General features: G+C 44.0%; 1 protein-coding gene across 1 annotated transcript in view; it reads left to right on the forward strand.

Moving 5' to 3' along the window:
- The window catches only part of QPCTL (glutaminyl-peptide cyclotransferase like), a 967,717-nt gene that overhangs the window by 141,916 nt on the left and 800,292 nt on the right, over nucleotides 1-25,509 (forward strand). Inside the window, exon 2 of the mRNA XM_069207795.1 lies at nucleotides 24,893-25,039. Within this exon, the coding sequence (XP_069063896.1) occupies nucleotides 24,893-25,039 (147 nt within the window). The remainder of the gene's footprint in view (nucleotides 1-24,892; nucleotides 25,040-25,509) is intronic.

The following is a 25,509-nucleotide window of genomic DNA, read 5'->3' on the forward strand; positions in this document are numbered from 1 at the left end:
GCTGATAGTCATGGAAGGAGGGGCGGATACAGAGACCAGGTTAGTCCAGCTGAAAAGTTACCTTGTAAGTCCAGCATGAAGAGTTCCTTTCGCATTCGAGGAGGCTGTGAGGAGGATCCACAGTTTTGTGGACAATTGTCTCTTTGGCACGAAGAGCTGGTCGAGCCTCGCAGACTTGTCGTTGCTGTAGCATGAAGTGCACAGGTCTCACTCTGCCAGTCACCATGGACAGTCAGCACGAAGAGCAGGTCTCACCGGAGCTTTGCATTGGCAGTCATCAGATGCGGCAGAGTTTTGGAGCAAATGTGCCCAAACATCAGACTTTTCACCTTTTTGTCCTTGAAGGCACTTTCACTGATGCCAGCCAAGGGTTCAGGGCCTAGGGGGCACCTCTTGGGGGATCAAGAATCACTCCAGCAGAGGCCAGCACCAGGGCTCTAGCAGGTCCAGTTGCAACAGGTTAGCTAACCAGTTCCAAGGAGGCCTCTGAATCTTGTTGTGTCCCTGTATCTTACACATTAGGCCAGCCAAATGACCCTTGGAGTCACTCTCAGTAACATGGGATGAAGACAAACAGTCCTTTGGGCAGCAGGGCAGTCCTGAGGCAGCAGGGCAGTCCTTCTTCTGAATCTTCAACATTTATACCAGCCCTTGTGTGAAGAGACTCCCGGTCCTACCCCAACTTCTGGTTCTAGAAAACCCATTCCTCTTCCTCTATCATGTCTCCAAACTGTCTGGGAGTGACAAAAAGCAGAGCATACCTGGTGTTACATTCCTGGTGTATGCAGGAGACAAAGTCCTTTAATTGATGCTGGGTAAACCCCATCCCAGTCATCCTGCCGGGTTGGTCCATCCTTTTCACACCTAAGCCTACATTGTCTGGAAGTAATACACAGGCTCCAACAGCAGAGCCATTCACAGTCATGTGATCCAGGACACTGGAGTAAGGCAAACATGATTGGGTCAAGAAAATGCCAACTTCTAAAAGTGGCATTTTCAGAATTGTATTTAAAATCAGACTTCACCAAGAGGATTTTAAATTACAATTCAATTCTATAATCTTTATGTGGATGAGACACACATCCATAAAAGTTACCTAAAAAATACATAATAGTTAAAAGAACTTAATGTGAAAACACATTATCACAGCAAAAATGTAATTGTGTCTGCCCTGAAACGCAGTAGAAGTGAAAGTTCCCACTGCCTGTGCACATGCCCAAAGGTAATTGAAAGAGCTATTTGGAAGAATCCTGCTCAGGTAACCTGTCACACTCGATTTCGTTACTTCCCTTTTGGTTTGTTGAAAATATTCATAAATAAGCAGGGTGTGACAGGTGTGCTTTTTACTGAGTGTGTTGTGATATTAAGGCTCAACAAAAGCACTCAGCTGCCCAGTTCTAGAGTCAGCAGATTTTACAAAGGCTTGCCAGGGTATATGCATTCCTCTTTCACAGGAGAGGCAGTTCATGATAATGTCCCTTGTTAAACTTCTCTGCTAGTTTTTCCATATGGCCAGCCACAATAGTGCTGGTCGTATACTAATAAGATCTTCCAAAAATATCAAACCCAGCTCTTTGTGACAAATAGTACTGGAGGAAGAAATGGGAACTGGAAGTGGTCTACAAAATTGATTTTCTTTGCGCTGAATACCACGCAGTTTGATGTGCCCCAAGCTTCAGCCCATACAGAGCAATGCAGGTACAATGGGACCTATAGATCTGTAGCAATGGATTAAGGAAGCCACCGTCCACAGGCTGTGGTAAGCTGCACAACGCGCCAATTGCACCTGACAACTTTGCTCTGCGCAGAGCGATGTTAAACATCCAAGACCCTGAGGAAGAAAATTCATTTGAGTGAAAAGAGTATACAACTACCTGCTCCCACTCTAAGGTTAGCACATATTAAATGTAAGACGGTAACCCATTGTTAGTGGGAGAGATAGGAGTTATAACAGTGAACAAGAGTGCATGAAGCGATATGCGTGATGCCTTTATAGGCGCTGCCCCAGTGGGCTGATGTCAGTTACTTTCTTTCCGGTCAACACAGATCAGGAGAGAGCTAACAGTCATTTTTTAACTGACCGTTTTTAACATTTTGTCAAAGTTTTTTGAGATTTTTCTCTTGGTGTGGCAGCGATGTCCACTATGAAAGCCAGCTTTAAGCCAGTGGTGCCTGTCACCAACAGATGTCTGTGATGGACCTGCATCTTGTTTGCCCCTGGTGCCTTGAGCATGACCACGATGAGAAGACCTGCTTTGACTGCCACACCATGCACCCCCAAGGCCTTGAAGGACAGTTCCTTAAGCTCCTTGCCACTTAACGTGCTAAGGTGTCGATCCTAGTCGAAAGGAAGGTCTCGGGGTCTGTCACAGAGCCATCGATCTCCATTGCAGATTAAGTTGTCTGGACTTTTGGGTAAGTCTCACAAGAAGAAAAAAAGTAAGAAGTCAAAGACTTCACCACATCTATCGAAGTCATCCAACAAGATGAGGGAGCATCATCATTTAAGTTCTGGGTCTGCGGTTGAGACTACGCCTGGGCCATATCTACACCTCCGTGGGTTTCCGGGAGCCAGAGCAACCCCCATCCAACTCTGCGAATTTTATGAGGCAATGCACCTCATATTTGGGCAGCCTGTCCATGCTGCTGCGTCTTCAGGCCCTGTAGGTTCAGGAGGTGCCCTTACTAATTTCCTGCCAGTTGGCCCATCCCTGGGGACATTCTGGCCTCTTGGATTTACAGATTGATCCAGACTGGTGCCAGTCAAACCACCTTGACCTTCCTTGATACCAGTACTGCTGTTGATGCTCCTTCCAGAGCTGCTGTCCCCATTCTCATCCCCAACTCCTACAAGGACCTGAAGGGGTGTCACCTTATACTAACTCCGGCGCCAACTGGATCCTTGCCTTCCAGACCGGAGCCTAAGTCCTATTCCTATGGGCCATGACTTGGGGAAGATTGGGTTTAGCCAATGGCCCCTGAGGAGTACCAGCGCTTAGGCCCCAGCATGGACTGGTGTCACGAATTGATGAACGCCAGTGGACTAGACACCTCCCCAGATACTGTCATGGTCTCTCCTCCTACCATGGCTATGGAGGAGAGAGCTTCTTTTCCTATGGTGGTGAGAAGGGCAGCCGATGTCCTGGACCTAAGCTCGCCCTCTGTGACAGTTAAAACAGAGGTACTTCAGCCTGGAGTGACCCCTCTCGGAAGCGCTTCTCCCATTTAATGAAGCCCTTATGGAAGTCTTAGTTGGGACCTGGCCCAAACCCTGCACAGGGGCTCTTGTGACTAGGACAGTTGCCCACCGGATTCTGCCAGTGCCCTAGGGTATCCCAGTTTCCTCAAGCAACTTCCTACCTGGGCGCTTGGTTGTCCAAGCCTCGACTTCCGGTGTTAACACTGGTACATTCCCTACAACCCCAACGGATAGGGAGTACAAAAGGCTGGACACCTTAAACAAGAAAATTTATTTTTTCCACCAGCTTGGCACTGTGGTCCGTGTACACTGCATGACTTTTTTGGCCTTTTCTTCCATGCATTGTGGGATTTGGTTGAGCAGGTGCTGCCCATCGTCCTGGAGGAGACCCGTGCCATACTCTCACAAACTCTGGTAAGCAGGAGAGATGCAGACAAATGCATAATCAAATGTGGGCTAGAAACTGACATGCTAGGCAGAGTGTTTTCCTTGTTGTGGCCATACGGCGCAATGCCTGGTTGAGGGTGACTGGCTTTTCAGGAGATGGCGAAGCCTCGTTTTAGACATGCCCTTTGATGGCTCCCATCGCTTCGAAGACAAGGCAGACTCCGCTCTAGGGTGCTAGGGCGCTTCAAGGATATCAGAGTCATGGCTAGGTTCCTTAGCTTTTCTATTGCCCTACATCAACCCCAGTCTGCCTTTTGCTCTTTATGTGGCCATAGAAAGAGCTTTGAACCTCATCTTTACTGCCCAGTCACCACAGCACGGGAGCTCCCTAGCCTCTGTGTTGCCGAAGGACATGGTACCCCCAGACCCTGTAAATCGGGCAGCCAGAGGTCAGGCAAGTCCACCACCTCCCCCAGGCAACTACAGCCTCCAAACCGCTTTAGTTTGCCCTCCAATTATCATGGGCATCCAGTGGGAGGCAGGATGCCCCATCTCCTGCACCACTGGAGGTCGATAACATCAGATCGCTGGGTTCTCTAGATTGTCTGAAGGGGCTACTCCTACCCTTCGTGACCCTCCACCCATGTCACCCACTTGCCATAGGCTGATGGAGGACCATCTTTCCCTACTCCAGTAGGAAGTGGTGGTTCTCATGGCCAAGGGACCCATGAAGTGGGTGCCGATGCCAGAAGTAGGTTGTGGTTGTTATTCCCGCTACTTTCTGGTGCCCAAAAGGACAGAGACCTTCATCCTATCCTAGCCCTGTACCTTCCCAGTCTTTCTTTAAAAAGAAGAAATTCAGAATGCTCACACTTGCTCAAGCCCTGCCTGCCCTGGACCCAGGAGACTGGATGGTAGGGTTGGACATTCAGGGCTGATATTTCCACATTCCCGTACTGCCTGCCAACAGACGTTACCTGCGGTTCACGGTGAGCCACAAGCACTTTCAGTTATCCATGCTTCATTTTGACCTAACCCGTGCCCCTCGAGTGTTCACCAAGGTGATGGCAGTGGTTGCAGCTTATCTGTGGAGATCAAGGGTAAGAGACTTTATCTATCTTGATGACTGGCTGTTGAAGGCAGGCTTGCCCCATGCAGTCGTCTCCCACCTTCAGAATATGGCAGATCTCCTGCACTCGCTGGGTTTCATTATCAATGTGCCAAAATCACGTTAATTAGCTAATTGATCATGAGAGCAGGTTGTATAAATGTAATCCTAATAAGAGGGTTGGCTTATTGGCTAGAATGTGGGGTATTAACCTTGTGGTCTGTAGGCCTTAGTGGGGAGAATTCAGGGTGCAGGATTAAACCTCAGATTGAGCTACTGTCATTACCTGGTATAGCAGCAACTATCACAAATGTTGCGTTGATTTGGCAGACAGCGAAGCCATTAAGTGAAAAGTAATGTTTCCAGAGGCTCATATAAAAACCCTAGCTGTTAAGTGGCAGATATGCTGGTGTCCCTAGCTGCAATGTCAGTGAGGATCACAATGGGGGAATTACAGGTCTTGTCCCATCCCAATCTCCCACTCCACCCTTTGCGTCAGACTTCGTGATGCCAGCATCTGTGGCAACGCACTGGAATGGATTTGTTCCTTCCTGACCGCAAGAGCCCAGAGTGTTAGACTCCCACCATAAACTTTGATGCCCAAAGAAACCTGCTGCGGAGTACCACAGGTATCCTCACTAAGCCCGACCCTCTTCAACATCTACATGGCCTTGCTCGTCACAATCTTCAGACAGCACAGACTAAACATTGCCTGCTATGCCGACAATACTGATCCACTCCCTGACCAACGACCCATCAACAGCCAAGAGAAACTTCCACAACGGTATGAGTGCTTTCACCACATGGATAGAAGCCAGCTGCCTCAGGCTCAACTTTGACAAAACAGAGATCCTTGTACTCGACTCCACCCCTCTGCCTTGGACAACTCCTTGTGGCCAGCCACCCTAGGAAACACCCCAACCCCCACCGACCACACATGCATCCTGGGCATCATCCTGGACTCCACGCTTTCCATGACCTTTTAAGCCAACGCTCTCTCATCAGCCTGCTTCCACACCCTGCGTCTCATTCGGAAGATCTTCAAATGGATCCGCACCAAGACTAGAAGGACAGTCACCCACACTCTGGTCAGCAGCAACTTGGACTACGGCAACGCACTCTTTGCCAGCATCGCAAAAAAGCTACAAGCAAGGCTACAGAGAATCCAGAATGCAGCAACCTGACTCATACTGGATATCCTCCGCTACAGCCACAACTCTGCCCACCTCAGAGACCTCCACTGGCTCCCGGTTGACAAACCCATCACCTTCAAGCTACTGATTCACACCTATAAGGCACTTCACAACATCAGACCAGACTACCTCAACCACCCCCTGACCTTCTACACCCCCGCCAGACAACTCCAATCCTCCCATCTCGCTCTGCTGCCATCCCCAGAATCAGGAAAAGCCCAGCTGGAGGAATACCCTTCTCCTACCTCGCAGCCAGGACGTGGAATACTCTCCCTCTCAACCTCAGACAGGTGGCATCACTGAAGCAATTCAGGAAAGATCTTAAGACCTGGCTTTTCGGGTGATCATCACGCCCACAACAGTGCCTTGAGACCCCCACGGGTGATAAGCTGTGCTCTACAAGTACTGATTGATTGATTGATTGATTGTTAGTGTAAGAGTGCACACTATAGCTGTCAGGGAGCACTCTGGAAACAGAATGAGACGCTCAATAAACAGGGGGAAGTTAATTGTTCACATCTGGAGACCCCATTTAGGTATATTATTACCAGCAGTCCCTTGCAGGATGTGACTAAATGATAGGGAGATACTGTGGAAATGCAGGGTATTTGCAGATTGCGACAGAGCAGTCAGATAGAAAGGCAAATCAATAGAGGCAGCATGTAGAAGCTGGTCAGTAGCTGAATCAACAGATCTTGAAGCAGTGCAGTAGAAATGGTAAGGTGCAGTCTGTCTAGACTTGCTGTATGCAAGGCCCTCTAAGAGTGAAATCTCAGCCTATAGGTACCCATGGGGAGGTGGATAGCCATGAGAGATCGCAACTTATGGTGTAGAGTGAAGGTAGGAAGTAACTGGCAGTGACAGTTTTCCTCCATTCCAAAACCTGGAAACTTTCCCGCTTAGAACAAAACCGGGAGACGGCAGGCTCTCACGCAGCACTGAGCCGCCATCTTGCTGTCAGCACGGCTCGTCCTATGAGTCAGCAGTGCCACTGGAGCAAGGAGCAATGCCGGGCTCCAAATCCACCAGATCTGACCTATCACTCGAGTCAAGAAAGCATTGTCAACATCAGCTCACTGGTTAGGGTGAAAACAAGCATCCGGAGGCTGTCGAAAAAGCAGCTCAGTGCAGAGGGTTTGTGACAGCTCAGGAAGGATTCACCATTGTGCGTGGGTGCCAAGCCACACACCCTCAGTATACTGTCATAAAGCAGTAAAGAGCATGTGGGCTAATTGCATTTCATCAGATAGGCTTGTTCAAGAAAAACATCTGAAAATACCCACTGAATCTATTAGTTTTGGCAACAAAGCTCTGAGCAGAACAGAGCTGGATACTGTAATCGTTATGGTCGCTTCGACACAGGGTTTGATTTGTCTCCTCGTCCTGGTCCTGAAGTTTACTTTTGGACCCAGTTACATTTTTGGTTCCCTACAGGGTAAGGCTGGAAGCTGGAGCCAGGTAGGGATCAACTAGATTGGATATCTTTTGCAGTGATGCCTAGCTGAATTCTTTTTCACATGCAACAAAAATCTCAGAGCTGCTTTTTATGTCCCTGTAAAGAAGGTTACAGGAGGTCAACCACCTGACTCGTGCAGAGAAGTTCCAGTCTCTAGGTGCCAACAGGAGTCAGGATTCCCTGAGTTTTTTTCTTACAACAGTTGGGCGGAATCTTCCTTTTTCAAGATGTTTCTTCCCAGGTCTTGGATATGGGAAGGTGGTGTGTGCTGTCAGTCTCATCATGGACACTAGCCAGTGACTGAAGTATTCCCTACATCAAGTCCTGGCTACTTTCTCACATAATTGCCAACTTTATATCATTAACACTTTATTTTTTCTGTTTACTGCAGAACTTCCCAGAATCTCTCAAACAGATTTGCTCTAGCCTTATCTGCTGAAGCCACTCCACCATGGAGATGAGGTGTCATCGCCTCTGTCCGTGCTAGAACTGATTTTCCCACTTGGTAGCCACACAGACAGAAAGTCTAAAGAGGGTCAGGGAATCAGTCTTTGCACTTCGAGGCAGACATATTTGGAATTTCCACCAGGCAGGAAAAAGTGGATGGATAACAGCAAAAATTATATCCTTTCTTGCCCGCTGGTGTTAAACAGAATGTTGTGATTTGTCAGGTGAAGTTAGGCACATTGCAAGCATTTATCTATATAATGGTTAGTGACAACTAGTAGAACCTGCTAACACGTCCCTTTCTAGTTATTTTACTCCCTCTGGGACTCGTTTTAGGCCAGTGAATCTTTTGACCCTGATTGAAGACACTTAGGACGAGATAACTAATCAACATGTCAATCAATATGTCAATAACGTCATCAATAGGACTCAGAAACCACCATGACCTTTCAGTCATGAATAACCACGCCAGTTTTGTACGATTTTGTGATATATATTCCCTATTGATTACAATTCTACTAGCAAGTTTATTAGTCTCAAAACCATGAAACACATCAGCATTGTCATAATATGGTAACTCGAATAAGATTTCATCAAAGCAAGAATCACAAACATTAGAACATAGCACAACGTAAACATAGGTTAACTTTAGAAGAGTATTATTTGTGCATTGATCAACAAAGCACTGAACCAGTCATTTGTCTAATTGCGTACGTTTAGTGAACCCCTTAACTAACCTCGAATTAGCATGTTGGGCTTCATGCAAAACAATTTAGTAACACAAATTTAGAAAACATCTAGCTGTGGTCTCTGTCAAAAGAAGCAGTGGGTACCCAGAAAGGAAAGGCAATCAGACAATTACAATTTCATCATCATATAGTTACCCTCTGTATTGGGTCAGCATACAGATTGTCTTCGTCCTCAGGACATCAGTTGATTCGCCATCATCCAGGGAATTCAGCAAGATGGGTAAAAAGGCATACTTCCCTCATAAGGAGGAAAAGTATAAGACGGACGAGGTAAGGCAAGGAAGGTTTGAAGAACCAAACAGCAAAGTCCCTATGCAGAGTGACAAAGTGTCTGGGTCATAACAAAGTTCGCAACAGCATCTCCGCTCTCTCTCTCACATGGCTCCTTGTGTCAAAGGTTTTTATCCCTTTTCTGTTGTACAGTCCCCTAATTTCCAATTGGATGGGGTCGGTACCCCACTATCTCCATCCAGTGGGTTTGCAATGATTTCATCAAAATTGTCACCCCATAACACTTCTCACGTAGTTTATTGGTTCTTATGATTGACGTCTCCAGCGGGCAGAATGCCCGGTATGATTTCATACTCTTGTGGTCCTTTTCGCATCTTCAGTCAGTAGGTCCATTGTCTGTACCGGTTCAGGCGACCTTGTACCTGTTACTAGTCTACAGTGTTGCATTCAGCAAAAATGTTTCACTGAGCAAGTTGAATTTCATGGGAACGGATCTTCTACGGTTACATTCATCCTTTAGCTTTGGAAAAGTACGAGTACATGTCCTTCAGCAAGTTAGCACACTGCACGTTAGAAAAACACATTTAATATGAAACCGGGCAGCTAGGTCGCGACTCATGCTAACTAAAGCCTAATGATTTATTAGCAAAACTTTAACATATACCTTTAATATTAGTGCAAAACCATACATTATCATATAATTTGTCATTATTATTAGTCAGTTTCATTAATCGTTGTATATATTGACGGCCACTACCGTGGGCACATTTCTGGTGCACGTTTAGCAAAAACACATTAATACATTTTCTATGCGCCGTTATTATGCATTAGTTCATAAACATTTCATGTTAATTTTGAGTGTAAGTCTACGCTCTCTCAGTCCCTCCTGTGATGACACTTGTCATCACACAAACCTTTCCCTTTACAACCTTTCACTTTCTTAGGCCATGCATTTCAGTTTCTTCCCCTCTGTGTGAAATTTCCCAAATTTCTTTGAACATTTTCTCCTTTTTCTTTTCCTCTTTTCTTTTATTACGTTTTGCAAATTTCTTTTAAACCTTTTACTAATTTTGCATGATAACCATAGTCTGAATAAACAGGTTAGAACAATCAATATACCCCCTATTAGTTTTGCAAGTACCCCATTCCAAATACTACTAAACCAATTCCCTACTTTAGTAATTCCTTTGCCAACTTTTTCCCACACTCCAGGTTCCTTCAGCTCCTTCAAATCTGCACTATCTCTTGTTAGGTTAGTAAGCATACCTCTAATCTTATTACTATTTTCAGGAATGAATGCACAACAGTGGCGCTCATTAAGCATCTTACAAACTCCGCCACTCTTTGCTAAAAGAATGTCTAAAGAAAGCCGGTTTTGAAGAGTCATTGCCCTCTCCGCAGCAAGTTCAGTATCCATCAGGAGTATAGCCCCTGTGAAGTTTGTCAGCATGTTATCCACAATAGTAGACAACTTTCAAATCTTTATGGAGTTTAAGATAACCCCCACTGAAGGAATTATGGCTCCAAATATGTCACCTACGACAGCAGCCGCTGTCTCTCTCTTTTGTCTAGTATGATGTAATTCAGACATTTTAGGAAGTTGCTTTAAGTCATCAATTTGGTAAATCTTTGGGAAAATTATTCGCAAATAACATGTCCCATACCATCCCTTTGGAAGACGGTAATAAGCATTAAGTCCACATATATAATAGATCCCAGGGATTGCTGGATCCCGTCCATTTAACATGAACGTCCATTTATTCTGAAACAAAAACACATGCCTGCATTCACTCGTTCCCACAAATAAAGTGTCATGATCAGATTTTGGCCTATATATACAAAGTCTTCCTACATGTAATGCATCTATAGCTAATTTGCCCTGTGTCTTTATTGCACTATAAGCATAATCATTTGCAAATGTTCGTTTTTCTAATCCCTTTTCTAGCCTTTCCTTTAATGCCTTTCTTCTATCATCAGTGTGATCTAAGAAGCTCTTTTCTACAGGCGTTAGTAAGCAGGTTAGATTATTGAGGTGCGCATAAGCTGTTCCAAAGGTCAGTGTCGGCTCAAAGAAAACCCTAACTATTTTTATGTTCTGTTCCTTAGATAATTTATTTAGCAATTCAATCACAGGCACAAAAGAAAACACTACATCTAAATTAGAGTAGAAGTATTGAACATGTTCTTGATCATAGAATCTCGTTAATGGCAAACTACAGCTTATTCCATACATGAGTGGCAGACTATGGTAAGTAACCCCTTCTTGTACTGACGAAGCAGTCTTTGTGCACACACAGCAATTCTTTGCATCCATTGTGTCAACATACTCATTCAGCAAGCGATAGAAGACATCAGTAGATAGTTCACTTTTTGAATTAGTTCCCTCATGCAAGTACTTCGTATCCTGCTCAAACCTCTCCCATGGTGTTAGTGTAGCAGTTTCAGGAGTTGAAGCATTGTTAATCGCACTCTTATCCACCAATGGCATTCCCACAATCACACCTATAATTATTAGTGCACGCACAATACCCAGAATAGCACTCAACCAACCACACATCCTACCCCTATCATTATCCTTAGTGTTACCCATGATCTGTAAAGAATCAGAAAGCAGAATAGGATAAAATGAACAATCAACTTTGAGATAGACTAAAAGCTCTTTTATTTATTTTTCTTTTTTTTCTCTCGTGCAAAGTCTCTTTCTCTTAGCAAGTATTTACAGAGTTTCACTCACTCCCAGGACCCTTTGTCAAATCAGGTTAGCAGCTTGTCATAATTGTTTTTTCAGTGTCAATTCAGGTTATCAGTGTCACATCCAGTAGTTAATCATTCTCTTTTCTTAGATTCTTTTTTCTTTCTTTAATTTCAACTTTTACCACAGTCTCTTTCTATGGTTGAATTCAGGTGCGTAGTATTGACCTGGAATTTCTCAATCAAAACAGAATGCCAAGAAAACTTGTTGCCATTCAGCTGATGTTGCATACACCCATTCAGGACCTGCGTATCTTCTGTTTGCAACTCTCTTTCTTTTCAGTTTGCGATCACCCTGTAGCTCTCCTTCACTGAGATCTTCTTTCCTGGTTGTGTCAACTTCTTCCTCTGTTGTTTCATTAGGGATCACTCTCTCCTTTTCAGCTTGTGGCTCTGGCCAATTATCTCCTTTAAGTGTTTTCTTTCCGCTCGGTCTTTCAGGATGTTGAACAGTGCCCTCCTCTTGTACTATGGTGTTTTCTCTTGATGGATCTGCAAGTGGCTCAGGAGGAGTCAGAACACCTTGACTTCCTTCTGCCTCACCTCCTTCGCCTTCAGGATCAGTTATGGGCTCAACTTCAAACCCGTATCCGTCTGCTTCTGGGAGAACCTCTCTTTGTATCGGTTCCCCTGTTGCCTCAGCTGAGATAGGCTCACTGTCACCTCTCTGGATCTCGTTTACTGTTTGAGTGATTAAGCCGTCCTCCGCGGGCTCTCCTTCAGTCTCAGTTCCCCTTTGATTATTCTCCGGCTCTGAGACTTCCTTTTCTGCAGCTGCTGTTTTGGACACTTCAAGTTCCTCATCAGTTGGACACGTCACCTTCTTTGTGTGACTGGCATGTATCCAATTTGGAAGACCTGCACATTTCACAGCAGTAGTAGTTGTCAATATTACTTGATATGGCCCCTTCCAATGTGGCTCTAAACACGACTTCCTCACGTGTTTCTTGACAACAACCCAGTCACCGGCTTTCAGGGTGTGACCTGGATCACTTATTGGTGGCAATGTGGTAGCCTCCACCTGGTGAGAGAAAGAGCGGACCATGTCAGCCAGACCCTTGCAGTAATCCAACACCATTTCATCCGTGATATTTACAAGAGCATTTGCAGGCACTGCAGGCAATCTCATAGCTCGGCCCATAAGAATCTCATGAGGAGACAGTCCTGTTTTCTTGTCTGGTGTGTTTCTCATTGACATCAGCACTAAGGGCAATGCATCTGGCCATTTCAAATTGGTAGCTGCGCACATTTTTGCCATTCTCAACTTCAAGGTCCCATTCATCTGCTCCACTAGTCCTGATGCTTCAGGGCGATAGCTACAGTGCAGCTTCTGTTCAATGTTCAATGCAGCACACAAGAGCTTAATCACCTCATTGTCGAAGTGTCTTCCCCTATCTGATTCTTAAGAGATCGGAAACCCGAAACGTGGTATTAACTCCCTAAGCAGCAGCTTTGCTACTGTGAGACTGTCATTCCTACGTGTAGGGTAAGCTACAATACAATGACTGAAAATGCACACAATCAATAACACGTATCTCAGACCTCCACACACAGGCATCTCAATAAAATCCATCTGCATTCTGCTAAATGGACCTCCTGCTCTCCCAACGTGGCTCAAATTCGCCACGGTTCCTTTCCCCGCATTCATCTGCTGACAGATGACTTCTGCAGCTTGTCTGAATTTTGGATTGAACCAATCGATTTTGAATAACCTGATCATCGCGTCTCTCCCAACATGTGCTTGACCAAGGTAAAACCTCGCAAACTATGACAAAAGATTGTTTGGCAAAACCATTTTCCCCTCCTCTGAAACCCATAAGTCATCAGATCTCTGTACACATTGCATTCTCTGCCAGGAACGTTTCTCATCATCTGATTTACCCCTTACAGGTTAGTTCGTATTACATCTATGTCTTTGACGGACATTCCCAGTTACATAATCTTTTAGCCGTACATGCCGGGACGGCACGATTAGTAGTTTACGATGTGACCGGACCTAGTGCCGTAATTTCGACATGTTATTGGACAAATGTTTGTTGGTGTCAATAGAACTCTTCTCCAAGTGTATTCTAATCAGGTTTCCTCTTACTGTTATAACTTATTGGCACTGTACTCGGGCCAATACAACAGTATACTAGTGTCAACCCACGTTTACATCACTTTCTGTGTTTTTTCTCTACTTTAGGCTTATTATGGCCATTTTTGCTATTTTCTCCTTATGATTGACTCTACTTGGAGGTCTACTGCAACCATCTGTTTGAAAATCGTGTACTCCTTCCTACTTACACATGTTCGCATAGCTCAAGGTAGCTATCTCTTACGTTAATCTCCTGCACTCTCTTACCATTACACTTTCTAAGCATGCTTTCATACTTTAAATTACTCTATTCTTTTTTTGCATGCACCTACATAACCTGCTTAATCACCCTCACTCCATTGCACGGTTCATCCATATGGTTTATTGCCTTTCAGGATTTCACTTGTGTAACATCACCTCTGGGTTACATGCTCGTCCCCACTTTCTAACTCTTATTCGTTTGCTCATTACTTGGATATTATGCACTCTTCTTTTTACATGGATGTACACCTGCGTTGCGCATCCCTCACTCTAATTCGCGTTATCACTTCAGTCACACGGGTATCATTGGTCTGGCCTTTCCCCCTTTTTTATATAATGGATTTTGATGTTTGATATCTTATTGTACATTGCCTACTTTATCTACTTGTATATATTGTTCATCTATTTTCACAGCCTTGACAAAGTCTTGAAGACGAAACGCGTGTCGGCTGTTTTGCTGTATGGACTTATGTTGCATGTGGTCATTTGATTGGAACTCTGACCACTCATTTTCATCTGGCTGTTTTGCTGTATGGACTTATTGTACACATAGTCATTTGATTGAGACTCTGACTACTTACTTGCATCTATAATAAATATCCAACATTACGTTTCTTGCCGGACGTCTACTCAATTCCTGAAATACCACTTGGATCTACTACACGACACTTTACTCTGGGTGTGCCCTGGCCTTTGTGTTTTCGTCGTACAGGCAACTACTCATTCTTCCAGTGTGTGGCCCTCTGACACCTGTGGTGGTAGGTGTATGGCTAGCCTGGCACCCATCACTAGCTGGTTCTTGTAAAAGACTATTATTAATGGACACTTGATAAACCTTGGTTGATGTGCGAGCGCCTTTGGCATTCTCCACCCCTTTTCGTTTCTCCTCTTTACTAGCACGTCCCTGTAATGATTTTAACCCATCTAGTGTGTCAACCACCCTTAATGCATAATTTGACCATGTTTCATTTTCAGTTTCAGGTAACAACTCCCATTAGTCTTGAAACAATATACAGTTCAATGCACAAAACCTTGCGACTTGATCCGCATATGCATTTCCCATTGACACAAAGTCTTGTGACTTAACATGAGCATTGCATTTCACCACGGCAATTTCAAGAAGTAACTGAATCGCGTGCAACAAATCCTTATTTTTCTCGCCATTTTTCACTGGTGGACCAGAAGAGGTCATGAAACCCCTCTGTGACCACAACTGGTCAAAATCATGTACAATTCCAAATCCGTATCTGCTATCAGTATAGATAGTGACTTTCAGGTTTTCAGCTGCGTGGCATGCCCTAGTAAGAGCAATTAATTCGGCCACTTGAGCAGAGTATACCCTTTCGAGCCAGGAAGCTTCTAAGATACCAGTGATTGTACACACGGCATATCCAGCCCTCAGTACTCCTACTGAGTCTCTCAGACATGAACCATCAACAAAGATAATGTAATCATTTTCTTCCAATTGGATATCTTTAATATCAGGTCTCGGTTTGGTGCACAGATCTATTACCTCAAGACACATCATCAATGTCTGCATTTTCAATAGGAAGTAAAGTTGCCGGGTTCAACACAGTGCACCTTTTTAAGGACACATTCGGTGAACCCAGTATGATTGTTTCATACTTGGTAAGTCTCGCATTTGTCATATGCTGCGTCTTGGTTCGGGTCAACAGAATTTCAACTGAATGTGGGACCATTACAGTTAAGGGATGTTCCATCACTATACCTTCACACTAAGTGAGGCTTTGACCAACTGCTGCAACTGCAAGGCAACAACCCGGTAAGGCTGCTGTGACTGGGTCCAAAGTAGCTGAAAAATATGCTACTGGGCGATTTGCACCTCTATGGACCTGTGTCAGGACAGACAAAGAACAAGCATCACGTTCATGACAAAACAGTACAAAAGGCTTTGTGTAATCAGGCATACCTAAAGCTGATGCCCTGCACATGCTTTCCCTCAGTTCCATGAATGCCTTCATCTCTTTCTCGGACATGGTTATGGCACCGGGCCATCCTGAATTTCCTTAACAGTCATCTCACCAAAGGTTTAGAGATAATCAAGAAGTTGGGAATCCACTGATGACAGTAGCCCACCATTCCCAGAAACATCCTAACGTCTCTCTTAGTTGTCGGGGGATTCATCTGTAATATGGCTGTCACCCTTTCTTTGGATATTTTTCGTGACCCTTTCTCAATCAGGTGACCTAAGTACTTCACCTCTTTCTGACAGTATTGTAGCTTCTTTGGGGACACTTTATGTCCATTCTTTCCCAAATGGTTCAGTAAGGCAATTGTGTCATATCTGCAGTCATCTTTTGTTCTGGACGCAATTAACAAATCATCAATGTACTGTACTAGAATCGAACTGAAAGGCAGTTCTAATGACTCCAAATCCTTCTTCAGTGTCTGATTGAAGATGGAGGGTGATTCAGAAAACCCTTGAGCAATTGGACACCAACTGTAAACCTTGTCCAGGAATTTAAAACTGAAAAGAAATTGGCTGTCCTCCTGAAGAGGCACCAAAAAGAATGCTTGAGGCAGGTCCACAACTGTGAACCACACTGCATCACACGGAACCTGAAACATGATCACTGCTGGATTTGGCACTATGGGGCAACATTTTACCACAATTTCATTTATTTTCCTCAAGTCTTGAACAATTCGAACTTTCCCACAAGGCTTTTTCAAACCCATTATTGGTGAATTACACGGGCTGATCATCACTTACTTTAGAACACCCTGCTTTATAAAGTCTGCAGTTATCTGCATCACCTGTATAAGGACGTCTTGTGCCATGTGGTACTGCGGTACCTGAGGAAACACTGCATTTGGCTTTACTTCTACCTTGACCGGTTCTACTCCTTACATTAGTCCCACTTCTTTTCCTGTCAGGTCCCACACCTTTTCTGTCACTGTTCCCTGTAATTCGGGTGGTAAATCAGTCACTGTGAACACCAGGAGTAATGTTATCAAAGGGAACTCCTCATTTGCGGTCTCCGTCTCTAACTCCGAGAACTGACCATCGTCCCCTTCACCATCACTGTTTGTCTGCACCTCAGTCCCTTCATTGGAACAGGTAATCAAACACCTCGTTTTGCACAGTAAATCTCTTCCCAGTAGGGATACGGGACTCGAGTCACAGACTACAAATCTATGTAATCCCTGGAAAGTACCAATCTCGACTTGGACTGGATCTGTAATCGGATTTGTCAGGAACTGATTTGCTACTCCTACCACCCTTATGGTACGCTCCGAAAGTGGCAATTTCAGAACCTCTGCACTTCTGACTATAGAGCCTTATGACCCATCACCTTTCCTTCAACATAAGGTCCCCTCTGATCTATTTCTAGGGACGCTGCAAGCCTGCACTCCTCACTATCTGAACAATCATCCGACCATTCATCGTTTATTCCATCCTCACCACGCAGTGGGAACTGCTGTACTGTGTTATATTGACTCATTGCTTGACCTGTGACCTGTTGAGGAAGTATCACCTGTTGCTGTCCCATTGGAGCTAATGGTATCTGCATTTGCTGTCTAGGTACCATGGGAATCTGCTGTTGTGCCTGCTGCATTTGTGCTGGTTGAACACGTGGCATTTGTATTTGTTGCACGGGTTGGAGACCCTGCATCTGTACCATGTTATTCTGGAAGTTCGGATTTTGACCCCTCACTTTTGGACCCCTCACATTTTGAAATGTACCGACATCATTGCTGTGTTGAACAACACCATTCTGTACCACTATTGGGCATTCCCGCTTCCAGTGCCCCACGCCCCCGCACGCGTGACATGGTGACACCTTTTTCATCCCCTGCACATCATTTTGAACCACCACATTATTCAAGCCTGGACCACGGTTCACATAACCTCCTCGATCCTTCGGTTGTGCCTGAAACAATCCAGTTCCCTGCGGTTGCTGCTGTACCATCTGCTGTATTCCATTTCCCTGCATCCCTGCTTGCGCTGCCTTAATTTGCATCACCATCACTTTCTTCTTTAACTTTCTCTGCTTCAATTCAATCTCGTCACTACAGTATTTCGCATACTGCAACACCTCATCAATTGGCTTCGCTTGCCAATAGATCAAATGATTCTTAATCATTTGACTAATCTCTGGTTTCAGCCCTTCGACAAACCTGAACACAAGGTGATTCATATCTTTCGGCTCTATGACCTCAGTGCCACTGTAGTGTTTGAATGCCTTCAACAATCTCTCATAGTAAGCATGTATCGACTCTTTGGCCTCCTGTGATGTTCGATCACATTTCTGCCAATCAGTAACTTTTGGCGACACCTTCTGCTTCAAAAACTCAATCACTTTGTGATAATACCTCATCACTTCAGAAGACAGTGCTCCAGTAACCTTGTCCCTTGCCGGTTCCTCTGTCGGCCAATCCACACCCCTCTTGCATTCAAGCTATAAGTCAGCTGGAACTATGGTATCAAATAGGGTATTCGAGTCTTCCCAGAGACATTTCGCAAGCTTCACAAACCTGTTTGTCTGCTGGTACCATTCTAATGGCTTCTCCCTCAACCTGGGATAATCATTTATGAATGACAGGATGTCACCCCTGGACCACGGTAAATGGACTAGAACCCCTCCGGCTGTTTCTCTCATTGGTAACATTTGTATTGTTCCTGTGTCTGGTGCAGCTTTCGCCTGCTTTGGTTTTGGGCCATCACCTTTCTCTTTATCTCTCTTCTTTGCCCATCTGCCTTCCCATTTCTCCAATGCTCCCCGAATTTGAGCACTCTGCAGTATCTCTTTTAGATGCGCCTTCATTCCAGTAGATCTCATGTGATCAAAGTCTTTAGGTTTAAAGTCTAATCTATAGCTCCTCTTCAACCTTTTAGTACTTTCTATGTCTATGCCGTACTTGTCCGCCAGGTTTGCCAACCTCTGATGCACCTTGCTAACTTCTTTGGTTATTTTGGGGCACAGATACCTCAATTCTGCTTCCGTGTATGATTCTAATCTGTTCACCCCCATTGTTCCTTCCACTAATTACGTAGCTTCTACACCCAGTCTCACAAAATTCAGGTATTCATCCCTCTCTGACCTTTCTGCGGTCAGAGTAGTAGTCTGCGGAGTGTTGAGCTTATCCAACCACTTGTTCAATTTTTGCGCTGTTAAGCCTTGCAACAAGACATTTCCAGACTGCATCATTGGTGTCTGTGTCGTATTTGTACTCATTACCTGTGGGGTTAGTGTTCCCAACCCTGCTTGCCTCATTGTCTCTAAAGGAACCCCAATCAGACTAAAGTCTAACAAGGATCTAGACCTTTCTGCTATCTGTCCTCCCTGTGCCATTCCCTGCAAATTTCTGGTAAACCCCCTTCTTATTGCTTCTTGGGTCATTACTCCCTGGTCACATACACCAGGCTTACCTTGCGCATACAGCGGTACTGGTGGACCAACAGTTATTGGCAATGATATAGCAGCTGGTGACTGTCCAATTCCCAAACCCTGTGGAGCATTAACTCCCATAGCTCGATTCATCATGGGTGCTGTAGCTACTGACTGCGGTCCCACAACAGAAGTGTAATTCGGAACCACCTGTTGTTGCGGCTGAGGCAGCAATTGCGGAGTTGGCTCAATCTGCACTAACTTTGATCTCGTATATACTGGATTAGGCGGCATCATCAAACTCGTAGTTGTCTCTAATACTGGAATATCAGGATAGAGCCTCTGAATCTGTGGTGGCTGCATTTGTATCCGTCTCTCTGGCGCAGTGGGTACACTGACACCATTCTGTATCAAAACTGTATCATTTGCCTGCACTGTATTCATGATGCCCTTATTTTGTGCCGGGTCTTCAGAACCCATACTAGTGCTCTGTACATTATCATTTATGGCATATGGTGGCGGGCGATAATGTAACAACTGATAAAGAAACTCTTCATCGTCTGAATCATCTTCATCTACCCAAGACCTCTTGAGTCTCCTTTGGCTTACTAGAGCCCTTGTCTGTCTTACAAGTGGCTTTTTTCCCCTGTGTCTCATCCTCCTGGGTTATTGCCGGAAACATCTTAATTCCGTCAACTGTTCCCCTTCTCCACATCTTGGTCTCATTATCCCATTTAGCTTCCGCTAAAGTCTTTTCTGCTCTTTTCATTCTCCTCATAAATTTCTGCTGTCTCTGTTGTATGGCCATTAAATCCCAGACCGATAATGCCTCATACTGAGCTGGTGTCGGGGTTGGTTTTTGCACACTTAACATCAATCGCAAATTTTCCAAAATTCTTATATTAAACGTTCCGTGTTCTGGAAACCCCAAGCATCCCTCCTACTCTGTCAATTTGCACCACTGCTTTAACCAAAGACATGGCGCGACTCCCTTCGCCTCCATTACGATATAAGCTGGAGTACCCTCAGGCGGTGTAGGCTCCCCCACACTCGCTGTAATGTATGTATCTCCCTTCAAAGCACACTTTAAAGCCTTGAAAAACTTCATTTTTGCGTCTTTTATTTTATTTAGAATCTAATCAGGAAGTGACTTTAATTCCCAGAACACTCTTCGCCTACCTTCTTAACCAATTGCCTCTCACGGACAGCTGCCAATCCGTGCGTGACCCCTCTCAGCAGCTGACCTGTCCCAGCGCGGCTCCACTGGCGTCACACTCACACACACTGCGGCTGACAAAGTCTTGCGGCTTGTCTTCCTCACACAAAACTAATGCAATATATTGTGAGCACCTTTAACAACAAAAACCCAAATTTACCGGTTTACTACGGGAAGGGTAACACAATCGCTTCAGAACTTTACAGAGCTTTCACTTGAAGCCTCAGCCGCTACTCTCTCCTTCTCAGCTCCCGCACTCGCAAGCAGAATTCGACCCACAAATCCTACTCTCGACTTGTCAATGGTTCGTTCTAGTGCACTTTAGAACTTGCCAAATCTTCATCGAAGGTTTCAATCACACAATTTTGACTCAAACTCGACTTGTCAACCATGCCCGATTGACCTATTAAACCGCACAAATTACAACATAAACCAAGTGTCTCCTACACTTGTCAATATACTCCGGAGTCTTATACCACGACGGGTCCGTACATCACCAACAACCACGTGGACAATTTTTTAGCACAAAGCGCCACTTTCACATGAATTTCGCCGACTTCCCTACTCTCATACTGCGGAGTACACCCACTCCTACTAAAACATTACCTGCCCTAAATCCACACAAACTTCACAAATCACCTGCAATATGCATAAGCTGAGCAAGCGCAAATCCTACACCACACATACTAAAACGCAGAGAACATACCCAACTCACTTAGGCTAGCTCCGAGATTCCGGGAAAGTCATGTGGAATTTAGAGACTCATCATACCTCCAATTTGCATTATTTAGAAAAACACTTTTTAACAATGGTCCCTCGTCCTAGGGCCCCAAAGGGCCTCAACCGTCGCTCTGCTACCAGAACTGCTAACGCGTCCCTTTCTGTTATTTTACTCTCTCTGGGACTCGTTTTAGGCCAATGAATCTTTTGACCCTGATTGAAGACACCTTAGGACGAAATAACTAATCAACATGTCAATCAATATATCAATAACGTCATCAATAAGACTCAGAAACCACCATGACCTTTCAGTCATGAATAACCACACCAGTTTTGTACGATTTTGTGATATTTATTCCCTATTGATTACAACTCTACTAGCAAGTTTATTAGTCTCAAAACCATGAAACACATCAGCATTGTCATAATATGGTAACTTGAATAAGTTTTCATCAAAGCAAGAATCACAAACATTAGAACATAACACAACGTCAACATAGGTTAACTTTAGCAGAGTATCATTTGCGCATTGATCAAGAAGGCACTGAACCAGTCATTTGTCTAATTGCGTCCGTTTAGTGAACCCCTTAACTAACCTCGAATTAGAATTGGCATGTTGGGCTTCATACAAAACAATTTAGTAACACGAATTTAGAAAACATCTAGCTATGGTCTCTGTCAAAAGAAGCAGTTGGTACCTAGAAAGGAAAGGCAATCAGACATTTACAATTTCATCATCATATAGTTACCCTCCGTATTGGGTCAGCATACAGATTGTCTTCGTCCTCAAGACATCAGTTGTTTGCCATCAGAGAGGGAATTCAGCAAGATGGGTAAAAAGGGATACTTCCCTTATAAGGAGGAAAAGTATAAGATGGACGAGGTAAGGCAAGGATGGTTTGAAGAACCAAACAGCAAAGTCCCTATGCAGAGTGACAAAGTGTCTGAGTCATAACAAAGTTCGCAACAGCATCTCCCCTCTCTCTCATGGCTCCTTGTGTCAAAGGTTTTTATCCCTTTTCTGTTGTACAGTCCCCTAATTTCCGATTGGATGGGGTCGGTACCCCACTATCTCCATCCAATGGGTTGGCAATGATTTCATCAAAATTGTCACCCCATAACAGTTCTCACGTAGTTTATTGGTTCTTATGATTGACGTCTCCAGTGGGCAGAATGTCCGATACGATTTCATACTCTCGTGGTCTTTTTCGCATCTTCAGTCAGAAGGTCCATTGTCTGTACCGGTTCAGGCGACCTTGTACCTGTTATTAGTCTACAGTGTTGCATTCTGCAAAAATGTTTCACTGAGCAAGTCGAATTTCATGGGAACGGATCTACTACGGTTACATTCATCCTTTAGCTTTGGAAAAGTTAGCAGGTTAGCACACTGCACGTTAGAAAAACACATTTAATATAAAACTGGGCAGCTAGGCCTCGACTCATGCTAACTAAAGCCTAATGATTTATTAGCAAAACTTTAACATATACCTTTAATATTAGTGCAAAACCATACATTATCATATCATTTTCATTATTATTAGTCAGTTTCATTAGTCTTTGTATAAATTGGCGGCCACTCCCCGTGGGCACATTTCAGGTGCACGTTTAGCAAAAACACATTAATACATTTTCTACGGGCATTATTATGCATTAGTTCATAAACATTTCATGCTAATTTTGAGTGTAAGTCTACGCTCTCTCACACCCATCATAGCAATGAGCATTTCCGACAGCTCTGCAACTATTTTCGAACAAGGGCTGTTATTTTTGTGTTGTAATTACACATTTATGTGGGAAACTCTTGAAGGAGAAATGGTACAAATGAAAAGCATGCAAGGGGTTGGTGTATTGTTGTACATAGGATATAGAAACATCTTATTTCCAATCTAACAGTTAAAAGATTAGCATATTCTGGAAGTTGTAGTCTTAGATTAGTAAACCAGTTTCAGTAAAACAGATTAAACTGCGACAGACGGAGCATGGTGTGCCCCACTCCTATATTAGAAATACAGGACAACCAGCAGAGTATTGTGCTACCACACACCATACAGAGACATTAATGTAGGATACCATTCTTACTGAAGACGTAACATAGGACATCCAAAGGAGTTCAGAATAAATCCAGACCAAATTTAAAGAATGGGAAATTAGTCCTTGCAGTCCGGTTGTTGATATATCGGGCAACAAACTGCGTAATAAATGTAACCAGGCCAGAAAATCGTGCAATTGGTTTACCAGCCCTGCATAACCAGACAACCAATCTAGCAATTATATGTCACTGTTCCCACTCTGGGACAATCACTGATGCTCATTTTACAGGCTGTGATGCAGATCCTGTATCAAAGAAGTCCAGCTGAACCTTACTTTTCCATTGAAACACATTCAGCAAAAATCATAATTTTTCAGTGTTGCAGTAGAAATCCTGCATTTGTGTTTAGACCTTGTAAACGGAATAATGGTTGACAGCAGCATTTGAGGGTCTGTCCTAGTCAATGTCTCTTAGTAGCCGAAAATGATATTCAGGGCACTAGAGAGAGATTTGATTATAGAATAGTTTTATTATAGAATGCCAAAGTAAACAAGTTGTTTATTTGGCTATATAGTTTAACCTAGCTGAAAGGCAGTGGGATGCTTTAAAGGGGCAAGGGTAAAGTTTCAGTCAGTGAGTTATTGGAGGGGTGATGGGGCTCATAGAGTGGAAGTAGGCTGTTAATTAATTGCAATGTATTAAAGATGTGTGTTTGCAGTTATTTGCTAAATTAGGTCAGTGTTGAGGTGATCTTGATGAATACATGAATGTTGTTCCTTGCCTTCTTTTTTCTTAAACTTTTTTGCACTTCATCTTCAGCCTTATGGTTGGTGTCCTGGCTGTGATATGCTGATTACCATCGGAGGTATTAATCTGGTTAGTCCTATAGCCCACGGTTCTGGTCGTGATAGCTTTGTAGATGATGCAGCTGGTTTTGAAGAAAGTATGGCCAAAAAGTGGAGACAGTCGTTTTCCATCTTGGCAATATTTGATGTGGTAATATTTATTTATGCTCTTCATGAAGTATGCTACGGTATATAGGTTACCCTTAAAGGTGGGAGGCAGTGTTGGCACCTGGAAGATCTTTGATATGGGCATTACGCCTACCCAGATATAAGAGCACAAGGGTTTGAAAAGTATTTCTGACATCCTTTTCTGGAAGGACTGTTTCACTTTAGTAGAGAGAGCTGGTACCAGACTGTCTGGTTTTCTTGTTGATATTTTCCTTGAGGATTAGTTCGGTGTCCTGGGTGAATCTGAGTGACTTGGCATTCTGTGAATGGTGGAGTTCAGACCCGTCCTGGTTTATGTTGTTGAGCCAAGTTTGCCCTAGTTGTTTATAGTTCTTGGTGAATCGTAGGAATTGGGGGTTGAGCTTTACGCAAGTGTTGAACATCCAGAACTGGGTGTAGTTAAAGCAGTATTTGAGGTGTTGGATGCATTGTGAAATGCAGCACAGAGGGGTAGGTGTCTAAAATGAAGCAGTTTTGATGTTGCTTTTGTACTGTTTGATCTTCCGTATTTTTTCACTGCAAGCAAGATCTTTTTTTAAAGCAAGACCATTGGCAATGTTGATGTGACCCCTTCTCTTTTCTTTGGTGTACCTATTCATGGTCATGGATGAATGAGTCGTTACAAAGTGAATTGTGACGTGATGCTGTTGATCGATAGTGTAACCTGATCGTTGTTTGACAATTTATTTTCTATTCTGTTTAAGATACGTCATAAGCACAAGAAGCTCGCTGGTGCCCGTGTGAAGCTGCTGGTGTCCCAGGTTAACCTTCAACGCCTTTGGACCACTAGGTTGCAGCCTATGCTTATAGAGAGGTACCCAGGAACTTCAGGAAGCCAGACTGTCCAGCAGGTGAGAGCATTGTTTGCAACTCTCTGTGTACGTAACTGTGCATTTTTAATCTCCACTTGTCCTTTTAAATGAGATTGAGCTACCTACCCTTGTCATGCATGATAAATTCATCTAGTCTCTGTTTTTTCATCAAAAGCACTTTAAAGCATAGAATTAGTAGTTTTGCTTTTACAATTATAAATGAAGGTTTAAAAAGCCTGGTATGCGTGATGATGTTCACTAGAAAATCAGGTTTGGGGCATCGTGACAGCACTTTTTGTGGGATAACGCCATCTCACTGTAACCTATGCCCTGACACTGCTGCTGCAGATCATGAGGCAAACTGCTCATAGCTCACAAAGGTGTATATATTTTATTGATTTACAAAATGACACAAGAATGAATCATACATGTGATAATCAGACAGCACACCCACAGTTCCATTTACCTATAATGGGCCTAATCACAGCTTGCCTGGCACATAGGATCAT

The sequence above is a fragment of the Pleurodeles waltl genome, chromosome 9 (assembly GCF_031143425.1).
Source record: "Pleurodeles waltl isolate 20211129_DDA chromosome 9, aPleWal1.hap1.20221129, whole genome shotgun sequence".
NCBI lineage: Eukaryota > Metazoa > Chordata > Amphibia > Caudata > Salamandridae > Pleurodeles > Pleurodeles waltl.